The sequence below is a fragment of the Rhipicephalus microplus genome, chromosome 2 (genome assembly GCF_043290135.1).
Source record: "Rhipicephalus microplus isolate Deutch F79 chromosome 2, USDA_Rmic, whole genome shotgun sequence".
NCBI classification, from domain to species: Eukaryota; Metazoa; Arthropoda; class Arachnida; order Ixodida; family Ixodidae; genus Rhipicephalus; species Rhipicephalus microplus.
In genome coordinates, this window is record NC_134701.1 from 111,855,832 (window position 1) to 111,868,234 (window position 12,403).

A 12,403-nucleotide genomic window follows, 5' to 3' on the forward strand; every position below is an offset into this window, starting at 1 on the left:
CTCCTCATCGTCGCCAGCCACAGCTTGAACAAATGGTACAAAATTCCTTGCAAGTGCGTAGCGTATAGAACGCTTATCAGAAGAATGACAAAATATAGCATTGCGAGTGCTGGTCTACTACCAAAAATTAGTAATAATAATCATGCCATAGTGGGTACACAGCAGGTGTTCTGGCAGCAGTGACCCAATGTGTGTTAGAAAAGACTCTGAAAGGCCGCTCTTCCAGCATTCGCTGTGACTGTGCTGTGTCTTCCGCGCAGGCCTGGCGTTTTCTTTTATTGTATAGCACTACTCCAGAAGTTTAAATTGTAGATTACTACAATGTAATTCATAAACTTGAAAGTGGCTAGCGTTGGTGAAACTTTCCGTATGGCTGTGCGATATGTAGCGTGCTTCAAACCTCCAGCAATTGCACGTGTGAAATGTCTGCGAAATGACTATGCGCTCCTACCTGGTAAGGAAATATGCGCAGCAGCGTATATGCATTTCGTAATGGCTGGCCAGCTGTGAACCATGAAGTCGGGATAATATTCACACCTGCTCACACTCGATGGCAATGTACTCCCGTACCACGCAATATTACTTCGAAGCTGCATTGTGAATCCTGTATACATGATGTGAGTGTTTGGCAAGCATGAACGTTATTTTACGTGCATTTCCAAGCAGGGAAGTAAGTTTAACTATATATCCAAGCCGAGCAAGGCTTGATAGTAGAACTCCTGCTTGGAACACAAGCAAAGAATGATTCATAGCACAATAATTTAGCAAGGAGTAGAAATGGGAACTAAATTGAAGAGTCATACGAGAGTAATTAGGAGGTAAGGTATTCAAGGAGGAGAATACTAAAGGCATGCAAAACACCGTATAACAAGGGGAAGGGTAAGAGAGTGAGGGTGAGGAAGGTTGAAAGGCCGACGGAAGGTATAGCGTATTTCAATGGAGGCCAGTGCAGAATTAGGACGAGTTGGAGGTTGCAGAGATGCAGATTATCCAACGGTGAGGAGGAGGGGTTTCGTGTGAAAGTGAGGTAGCTGCGCATGTTGCAGAGCGGCAAGGAGGAGGGCACATGTAGCAGGGCGAGAGCACTTGTTGTGGCGTAAGTGATGAGGTCATAACTCTACATAGCATTCAGCTCCACCACTGAGGAAATCCCTAAGGCCATTGATTCTTAGTGTTAGCGAAGTGAAGTCAGGCATAGCTTCGCAAAAAATTTATTCTGTAACACATATTTGTTCCCACAATCGTTCGCAAAAGTTACGCATTTGGTTAAATGTACCTGATAAAGCGATATAGACCATATTATGCTACTTATATATACGGTATGCCTTTGAACATGTAGATCATATTCGCGCGTATATTCTTGATGTACCAAGCAAGCAACAAAATTTCTCGTGTAATTGCGCTCATTGGTATATCCGCCTTTCCACTATGAGACAGCGGAGGCCTCTATTTGAGCCCGATCAATTTTTTCTATGAAGAAATGGCACGAGTATGACCTTCTAACTCGCGCGATAACGTAGAATGACAATGGAGTAATGTTAAGCCTATAAGAGTCCGAATACAAAAATGCCGCGGCATCACTATTCCGCCAAAGTGTCCGTTATCATGCACGTCAGGGACCTGCTCCTGAACGTAGGTGTGATTGGAGGTATGCATACGGCAGCAATGCCAGTCATCGCTTCGGGGTACTCGGCCGGGAACTTGTACCGGTCGTCCTGCTGCAGGTACACTTCCGGCCGTTTGATTGGCCCATTAAGTACGCTGCTCGTGCCACCGATGACGTAGATGTTGGTGTCTGTGAGAGAAAGTAAAAAATAATCTCATTTGAGAGAACTAGTATAGTCAGTGGCCTAGGGTATCGGCGTAAATTCATGGCAAGTCTGACAGCACGGTAATCAGCGGCATGCCCACATATTAGCAACCTGTTGTGCATAAACGTACAACATAAATTGGCTGTAAAAGGAAGAAAATAAAACACATCATGGCTTTTACACGCAGGATATATGAAACATTTAGATTATTTACGCATACAATTATTGTGAAGATTCTTTGCACAGTTAAATCGTCAAACTCAATACGGCATACCATAAATGCTAGTCTGATAGCCGTTTCCTTGCCATATTGATATACATTTATAGTTTTTGTGAAGAATAGCTTTAAAATACTTCTAAAAGTATCCATGTATTAGCTGTAGTCTTAATTACTGAGAATGCTAGCAGTGTCACATTGGGTGAAAGAGAGCTGTGGATTTTTTTTTCATCTTCAGCGAACATAAGCACAGGCTTCAACATTTTGCGGCTGCCTCTGCCATGCAGCCGTTCAACAAACAGTACCGACTGGACAGCTGAACTGACTGAACAATTGGACGCGCACATTCTGCGAGGATTGTGTGTGACTGAAATTTGGAAGCATGGGAAAGAGTTGTTATCGTAATTAAGCGGTAAAAAATCGTATTCATGGGAGTCGGTATGCCATTCGATGGAATTACGGGAACCTGCTACAAATGGGAGTCTCGAGATGCCATGAGTCAACATTAGGAGAAGAAGGGTCGCAAGATCATTCTTGAAACTCCTTTACACTAGTAGAGGTCAAACTAGTAGAGCTCAAATATTTTAAATAGTGTTGAAAACACGAAGAAATAAAATATACAGCATCTACACGAGGTGAATGATGATGAGTGGGCAAAGCTCCTGAATTACATCGGTAAACCGTGAATCGTCTGTGAATTTTCCCATTCGACCATGACAAACACTGTATAAAATTACGCAATGTCCAAAAAATGAATGATGAAGAAGTAGCTTGCTCCGTCCGTCCACCTGCCCATCCGTCTGTGCACTCATCTATCTGGCCATCTGCCTCTCTGTGCGTATGTGTGTCTGTCCATCAGTCCATTCGTAAACCTGTCCATTCAATCGTCTCCATTCATACTAAAACAAGCGTCTCCTACGCACTGGAGTAGTGCGAGCGCTATCTAGTGAGTGCTTCGAATACTAGGGGGGCTACGATGGACGACTATGGACTGACCTACAGCGTAAAAACATTGCCCCTCAGAAAACTTCAGTCTTTTTCATCGTGAAACCGCCACACTCACGACTATCAGTCGGTCGATAGTCGAGTATGTACAGTATGTGAGTTTCTTGTGATATGAGAAAGCAATAGTTTTGAAAGTTGCGCTAGCTGGTACGGATGCATTTCATAGAAAAACATTTTTTACATCTCACAGAAAAAGAGTTCGCATATGTTATAAGCACATTTATCGTGAAGTGATACCCCATGTAACTTTCTGCAACACTTCTAGACAAAGTTGATACGCTTCTTTTCTGAAGTTCTTGTGTTTCTAAATTTAACTTTCAGTTACGAGTCAGCACTGGTTTGTGTCCTTTCTGTCTTCCGTCTTCATTTTTTCGTGCTGTAAACAAAAAGTCACAGCTTTGCCGCAAAGGTGATGCAATGAACGTAATATCAATGAATTGGAAGGTAACGCACAGAATGGTAGGCAGAGTTAAATGCGTCCCGCGTTTGTCATGCACAAATGACGCCTGAAACGTATTCAGAGCTACAGATGCACGCGAATAATTGTCTTAGTTGCTACTTAACTGCATCTGAAAAGCAAGCGCTTTCCACAAACGGAGACTGCAGTGATTGCAGTAACATTTGTGCTCCCAGTAACTACAACAGAATCATTCCAGGTAAAGCCCGAGGCCAGCCAAGACACGTGATTTTCCCGTCGTCCCCACCGCGAGATACGGACGCGCGAGGGAGCACCACTCCCTTCCTTTAAGCAGGGCAAAGTACGCGGTGAAGATCAGAGCGCGTGCCACCACGTGATGTGGCGACGCTTGCGCAATGCGCCATCTTGCTGGTAATTCTAAAAACACGATAATTACTCCCGAGATACCCGTGAGCAGCGGTAAGTAGTGGATATGAATTGCTTGTCGTTTGAATGGTGAAGGACGAGCTCCATGGTAGCTCAGTGGTTAGCGCCTCACACCCGCGATTCAGAGCACAGAATTTCTCACAATCACAACTAAAGAGAAATACGGCGCTAGTGAGCTGCTGGTTGCAAGCGAATGAACGGATACGTGAGGTTCGAACGTGATTCGGGTTTATATATCTCGAAGACGCGTTTGCGTTCACGTTAAAATGATTGATTTCTTACTAAGAAAGCATGTAATAGGCAATTTATGTTTGCCATTGCATAAATACTTGTTGTATTTAACACAAGAACCTTTTACGTTGACGCACAGTTTTACGAAGGGTAAGAAGAAACCAATGGCCACTAAACTTGGCAGACAGACGACGCAGTGAGCGTTCCCGCCACCACGTTTATATCGCCTGTTTGTTTCCTTCGCCGTTTGGCTGTGCAGTCAAGGTGAGTGGACTTTTCTTTCATAATACGCGTGAATGTGATCCGCTTATAAACATTTTGCTTCAGAGAAGCTTTCTTTGCGCAGTCGTATTCGCTTTTGAGCCGAAGCCTCGCTCATTATCAGCCAACAGAAGGCTCGTAGACACATATACTGTCATCCCCAGTGTAGCAACATCGCCCTTTAAGAACCTTGCATAGATGGTGGCGCCAAACTTCCCTGTAGGTATTAGTGAAAAACCCTACGAGAACCCAAGTTCGATTCCGCACGCCGGTGTCTTTTCTGGGTTTTCTAAATGCGAAGCATTTCTTACCGCACTTCGGCGACCTTGAGCGTATCTATCTATCTATCTATCTATCTTTCTATCTATCTATCTATCTATCTATCTATCTATCTATCTATCTATCTATCTATCTATCTATCTATCTATCTATCTATCTATCTATCTATCTATCTATCTATCTATCTATCTATCTATCTATCTATCTATCTATCTATCTATCTATCTATCTATCTATCTATCTATCTATCTATCTATCTATCTATCTATCTATCTATCTATCTATCTATCTATCTATCTATCTATCTATCTATCTATCTATCTATCTATCTATCTATCTATCTATCTATCTATCTATCTATCTATCTATCTATCTATCTATCTATCTATCTATCTATCTATCTATCTATCTATCTATCTATCGATCGATCTATCCATCTATCGATCTATCGATCTATCTATCTATCTATAAAGAGACTAAGTAAAAGAGACTAAGTGCTATCCCACGTTCGTTTATAAAAATGGACCAATTTACTGAATAAATAATCACGCACTTCATTAATTGCGAATCCTTTCGGTGCTCAAACAAATTTGAGACCAGTACTTAAAACAATAAACCATTGAAGCAAATATTTTGGCCACTCACCAGCTACGGCCACAGCTGCGGCGTGCCTCGAGTGGGTCGTACAACCCATGTGCAGCCATGCGCTAGTTTCGAGAACGTCCACGTCTCGCAGGCTCACCAGGTTGAGTCCAGGCTCCGAGTTGTCGTAGCACCCGCCTATCAGCCATAGTTTGTCGCCGAGTGAAGCGGCCGCGGGAAAAGCGCGTGGTTTTGGGAGCGGTGGACCCTCGGACCATCTGCACGAGTACCGAAGGCAAATAAACACAGCTGCACGTTCTTAAAAAGGAGGCAGTGCTACTTACTAACTTTGAGGTAGTAAATTGTTGGCACAACATTCACTACCTAAGTAGTAACTGTAGGTAGTAGACAGCAGACATTTACTACCTCTGGTTGCTTCTGAGATAGTAAACGCATGTGATCTACTACCTGTAGTTATTACTTAGCTAGTGAATGTTGTGACAACAATTGACTACCTCAATGTTTGTAAGTAGCACTGCCTTTGTTTAAGAGCGTAGAGCTGCTAAGGCTTTCGTAGCTCGGCACCCGTTTCGGCACATCAAGATGGTGTGACGCTTCGAAAGTTGTCTATGGAGTAGCTCGCTTTTGTCACTCTATCTCTCCCCCCCCCTTTTTGCTGCCTGGGCCACATAGTTTTTCAGCTCCTATAAGTTTCCTGGTTTTACCACGTCATGTACATGTTTGCTGTGCTTGTCTCAATCAACGCACATTCCTTGGCCCCCTATATACCACGACAGTCAAAATCGACGTTTTGACGTCAATCGAAGCGTAGCGTATTCGCACCTAGTTTATTATTCAGCTGCCACCTAACACCAAGGTGCCAAGTTTGAAACAAACTCATTTCTTTTAATGAATTTTTAAAACCGATGTGGCTTAATATAATCTGATGTTAAACGTTTCAAAACCACTGAAAAATTATGAGGAACGCTGTAATGGAAGGATCCAAAAACTTCGACCAGCTCGTACTTTTTAAGGTGCGCCCAAATCTGAGCACACGTGCCTACTGCATTTTCGTCTGCCTCGAAAATGCAGCCGCCACAGCCGGGATCCGATCCCGTGACCTTAAGTCAGCAACCAAGTGCATTAGTCACTAGACCACCGTCATGGGAGCTAAGCTTTAGCATCGAAAATATAATCTCTACCACGGAGCCAAAGCCAAACACAGTGAATAAGCACTTAGCATCGGCATTCTTTACTTCGATGATATCAACCCAGCCACTTGTTACTTTACCAGGAAAGAAATCGTATTAGAACTCCTCACGAAATCTTGTTGCCATGTATTTTTGGTGACATTTTTCGTGGCCTGGCCACCTTCAAACAGACGCATCAGTGCATTTGCTTGAAGGAACTGTTCAGTGCCTTTGCTGTGCTTCACTTCAGAAAATTAGGGTCATCACGCTTTTCGATACGTGTAATGTGCTTCGATCACATTTATTGTACACAGAAAATCAATGCATCATGAGCTGCAATGCATCACCAGCGGGCAAATTTTTGAATCTCTTTCTACCCTCTGAATTTACTGGTTAAGCATTGTCTTAGATATGGCGGCCAGACATTCCAAAAAAGAAGTCACCTGTTGTGCATAATTTGTAAAACAACGCCCCATATTTCGTTTCATTTTGATAGAATAACCTTTCCGGCTAGCTGCGCTTACATTATGGAGAGTTTTGCATAAATTATTTTGAATATACTACTAAACACGTAGATATCAAACTTGAGAAATACGGGAATAAGTATAATACGTCGCCTCATTCTATATAGAATTTTCAAACAAGTTACCGCATTTTCGGTGCGAATTTCGGTGCCCAAGGTTGCCTCACGAAACTGCTATACGGGGAGACAACAAAGGCGGCTTCACAGCACAGCGTGATTTTCTTCCCCCCCCCCTCTCTCTCTCTCTCTATATGTATATATATATATATATATATATATATATATATATATATATATATATATATATATATATATATATATATATATATATATATATATATATATATATATATATATATATATATATATATATATATATATATATATATATATATATATTTATTTATTTATTTATATACACGTTCGCCTGGAGCCCAACGCCGAAATCCTCCCTACAACGACGAAGGCCTGCCGGACATAACTACAACCTGCGCACCTCATCAGTGCCATTCCCGCACCCAAAAGAAGATTGACTTGTGAAATGTAAGTCCAGCTCATTGCTTCCCAGTTGCAGTGCCACTTTCCTTAAAGTGCGAAAATTTGCCGACAAACGAATTAGACATGAAATGCATAAATCAATATTGCAAGTGTACCTTCGTGCTAGAATATCTCCCAAGGGTATGACACTCTCCCTCACACCAGCCACTACAAATCTAGTTGAAAACGACCAAATAACATGGAAAAATGTCCTCCTTGAGGCATCTCTTAAATTAACAGAAATCACTCTGAATCACAGTGATAAGCACGTAAAGAAACTGGTCGCTATGACCTACACCATTCTCCACCACAACACTTTATCGAACGAAGAAATCACCCAATTAACAGAATTTGAACAGAATAAATACCAAGCCATCATGACCACAAAAATTCATAACCTCAAAAGAGACCATGTGCCCAAACCTGATATAGTTCTCTGATATAGTTCCTTATCACTACAACACCACCACCCAGGAAAACACTAACGGTACAAACGAGCACCCACGTAGGAACACACCCTGTGACACTGTGGTTGTAAACTTATCAGACGCGAGCTTGTCACCTGACGAAGAAAAACTGCTATCTAAGGGACTAAGCTTCTGCCCGACCACAAAATTTTTCGATGAATTCCACTTGCTCCGAGACCTCGACAACTTCGCTCGAAGCTTAAGGTTGCGCGAATATTTCTAGGACAGGACTTCTAACCACGAAACAATTCACCGTCGTAAATCAAATGATTGAACACCGAATAGTAATCGAGACAAGTGCTTGGACCTTTATATACCACAGTACAGAAAGATATAGTACACGAATACCACAGACAGAAAGGAAACCGAGAAAACTTGACAAAATCTGAAAAAATAAGTATGAGAAATTTGGCATCTAGGAGAGACATAACAATAAAACCCGCTGACAAAGGAGGAGAAATTGTAGTCCTTAATATAACCAACTACTTACAAGAAGCATACCGCCAACTAGAAGACTCAAGATTTTACGAACGCCTCCCAGGTGATCCGACAGACGAATACAAACGCATCGTATCAACAGAACTAAAGAAACTGTTGGATGCAGAAAAGATAACCAACACTGACCACAAACTGATGCGAGCAGCATACCCTCGTCCAGGTCGCTTCTACATCCTCCCAAAAATTCATGAACCTGGTAACCCAGGTCGACCAATCATATCAGGCATGGGTACAATACCTGAACCCATATCAGGGTACGTGGACAAACTACTAAGCCACATTCCATGCACCCTCGTGTCGTATATAAAAGACACCACACATTTTCTTCGAGACATTGCAGATCTGTGTGGGCCGAAAAACTCGTACTTGGTTGCTCTTGATGTCTCTTCATTGTATACAAATATTCCTCACGATGACGGCATAGCTGCATTACAAAACATGTACACAAACCATAGACAATCTAATGCCCCAGATTTCTCTGCCATCGCAACTTTGACGAGGATGGTCCTCAAATTAAATTCATTTGAGTTTAACCAAGTGTATTTTCGACAAATCAGCGGGACCGCTATGGGCACCAAAATGGCACCTAATTAGGCCAACATATTTATGGGAAAGCTAGAATCTGAGTTTCTTGCACAAAGTTCTTTGAAACCAATGTTATACAGAAGATACATAGACCACATCTTTCTTATTTGGACCCACAGCGAGGACGAACTTCTCAGCTTTATCGACACTTACGATGCTGTACATCCAAACATACACTTCACACACACATACTCGCAAGTAACCGTAAATTTTCTTGATGTTACCATAACGGTAGAAGAAGAGAAGCTCTCTACAACCCTACATCGCAAATCAACGGATCGACAACAATACCTCCATTACCAAAGTGATCACCCACGCCACTGTAAAAACAGTATTCCATACAGCCAGGCTCACCGGTTTAAGCGAATCTGCTCTAGAGACGATGACTTTGACCTGAGCTCACAGAGGCTGAAACTTATGCTCGAGAAACAAAAATACCCCCCACATGTAATTAATGACGCTTTTCAAAAAGCGAAAAAACTAAAGCGTGAAGACTTACTTATGAAGCGACCACCGCAAGAAGACCCACAACGAACAAACCTCTGCTTGACTTACAGCACAAACTTCCCCAACGTAAACAAAATCCTTAAACGACATTACAACATTCTGGAACAAAGTGAACGTCTGAAACACGCATTCCCATCCACTCCAGGCGTCGTTTACCGACGACCACGTAACCTCAAAGACACACTTGTCCACTCTCAAATTAACACATCACCCCCCAATAGTTCATGCCGACCTTGTTTAAAGCCACGATGTCTTGTATGTAAGGCGATGCGAGAAACACACAAAGCAACCAGCACACAATCCAAGTTTTCGATTAACATACGAGGAAACCTAACATGCGATTCCTCTAATGTGGTATACCTACTCGAATGCAACGTGTGTGGCATGCAGTACATCGGACAAACAGAAACACCATTTAGGATTCGCTTCAATAATCACAGAGCCCATGTGAAATCAGCGCCAAGCCTACCTCTATCAAAACATCTCAATCTTCCCGACCATGCATTCGAAAAACTATCGGTAATGCTCTTAGAGACGGGATTTAAATCAAACCGAGAACGTGAACAACGAGAGTCATACCTTATCCACTGATTTAACACCCTCGTTAGAGGAATAAACGAGAATCCTGGTACACTTGCAGAAATTAAAGCATTAGAAAACAATAGCGGCAATAATGAAAATAGTAACTGAGTTCACGGCACTGCAGCTGCGAAAGGCACTGGACAACTCAAAACAATTCCAAGTGTAACTACTCTTCCTAAGTGCAGCTGTCGTCTGTTTTCTGTTTTATTTTACTACCCAATCAATTGTGCCATGCATGACATGCCCAACAGCAACCCTGTGCACAGTCGGGAGACCCCACTGCACGCGTAATCCAGAAGCGGGCAAGGAATTCGTATTGCGCCCGCTTACCAGCCTCTGCCGCACTACGCGGCACCCCTGTTTCTACGACGAAATGTTGACAGGGCGCCGAGTAGTTAAAGGCTTAAAACTTCCTAAAATGCCCGCTTACCAGCCTCTTCCGCAATACGTGGTACCGCTTTTTCTACGATGAAATGTTGACAGGGCTCCCAGTAGTTAAATGCTTAGAACTTCCTAAAAAAAGCTCTTTTTTGCCCTACACCGAACCGCCAGTGCCAGGAGGCACTGGGGAGAAAGAGGAGAGAGATGAAGGAGGAAGTGGAAGGAAGAGTGGAAGGGGGGCGCCCGAGGATAGTCCACCTTATATTCTTTTTTTCTTTTTTATTTTTTCTTTCCCTCTAATTTGAGGTTGTATAAAGCTGAGCGCCAACAAACTGTACCTTTAATCCTGATGAAGGCCAGACTCTAGGCCGAAACGTAATATTAAACCACGTTGTGACCGCTCACGGAGGATCTACTGGACTATATATATATATATATATATATATATATATATATATATATATATATATATATATATATATATATATGTAACGTAAGAAGGTAGCGATGGTTAGGAGTTAGAAGTAGAAGCTGAGAAGGAAGAAGTGAGAATGGAATAAACAAGGCGTATGAGCCAGGCCACGTCTCCCATTCATAATAGCGTCACACGAGTGGACAGGATGAAGACCTCCCAGCCACTTCATCAGTGTCTCATCATCGACCGACCTTCCCATACCCAAGTATACCGGAGCAGTGGACGATGGACCTGTACAGGACTGGTTCGACCTGTTCAAGCTCCACGCAACCGCTGCATCATGGTCCGAACGGGAGATGGTCGCCAAATTTACCGACTACATCTCCGGTGAGGCCTCCAAATTCTACCTCACCCATATATTTCAAAACGACGAGTCATGGGAACAGATAAAACAAGAGGTGATCGTTTGGTTTAAAGAATACTATGACGACTACGACGAAGACTTGCTTGTAACCCACCATCCACAGACAACCGCACTCGGTCGTCACAGTTGAAAGGAGCCTTCACGCATTGACCAACCTCCTGCCTTTCTGTCGCGTGGATATTCGGTCGCTCACAGTGCCCACTTCGCGTCTCACGCGTTCACTATGGTCGGAATAGAGTGGAGAAGCTCCGAGCATACTCAGTCAAGCGCGTCACCTACAATTCAGTTTGATGCGCCAGAAGAACTCGCATCGTTCGTTCCACAGAAAGGCAGTCATTCCCAATTAAAATATGACCAAACCGATCCTTTCGCAGTGTCGCCGTCGAATTCCCAGCCCCCTGAGAGCCCAACCCACGCAGGAGGCTCGGAAGGATAAACTCTCAGGCACTGCCCTGTACCAGTAACATCCATCAAGAATGGCGTTGCAAGAACCTCAGCAGATTTTGCTGCCAATTCTGGCGCACTATCTTCATTGCCTGACACAAATCGCAACACCTTAACAAGTATCAACTATTTGCTGGTCATGTCAACCTACAAAGAAAAGCGAGCTCATGGTTCCAAAGGAAGTCTACCTGGTCAGACAGTGCAACATCAGCAATGCCAACAAAAGCAACAAGAGGAACTCCAACAGCTAAAACGCCCACACCAACGCCGGCAACGAGCAACTAAAACTACATCGCAAGGATACTTGCGGCCGGAAGAATGTCGTGATCAATATACACTAAACAAAGACTGATTCCGCATCTGAGCTATCTTCACAGAAAGAAAAGCTAAGAAACTTTTCCGTACCAGCGTTCAAGACTGCGCCTTCGGTCAGAACATCTGCGTCATCACCATAGAAAACTCCCCAAAAGCCACAAAACAACCGCTTGTGTTCTGCAGGAACACAGGCAGCGCCTAATAAGCCACGATCAACAGGCGCGCAAATTGCATGCACGGCGTTTGTATGACCCACGACAAAAATGGGACGCCTACAAAACATTCAACCTTGCAAAGCGTTCCAG

At 43.1% G+C, this 12,403-nt stretch overlaps 1 protein-coding gene across 1 annotated transcript in view; it reads right to left on the reverse strand.

The window, feature by feature from the left end:
- Nucleotides 1-1,281: 1,281 nt before the first annotated feature.
- Nucleotides 1,282-12,403, reverse strand: part of LOC119169777 (beta-scruin-like) — a 55,168-nt gene continuing 44,046 nt past the window's right edge. Inside the window, exons 15-16 of the mRNA XM_075883894.1 lie at nucleotides 5,294-5,508; nucleotides 1,282-1,795 (exon numbers count right to left, since the gene is read on the reverse strand). Coding sequence (XP_075740009.1) covers nucleotides 1,581-1,795; nucleotides 5,294-5,508 — 430 coding nt within the window. The 3' untranslated portion in view covers nucleotides 1,282-1,580. The remainder of the gene's footprint in view (nucleotides 1,796-5,293; nucleotides 5,509-12,403) is intronic.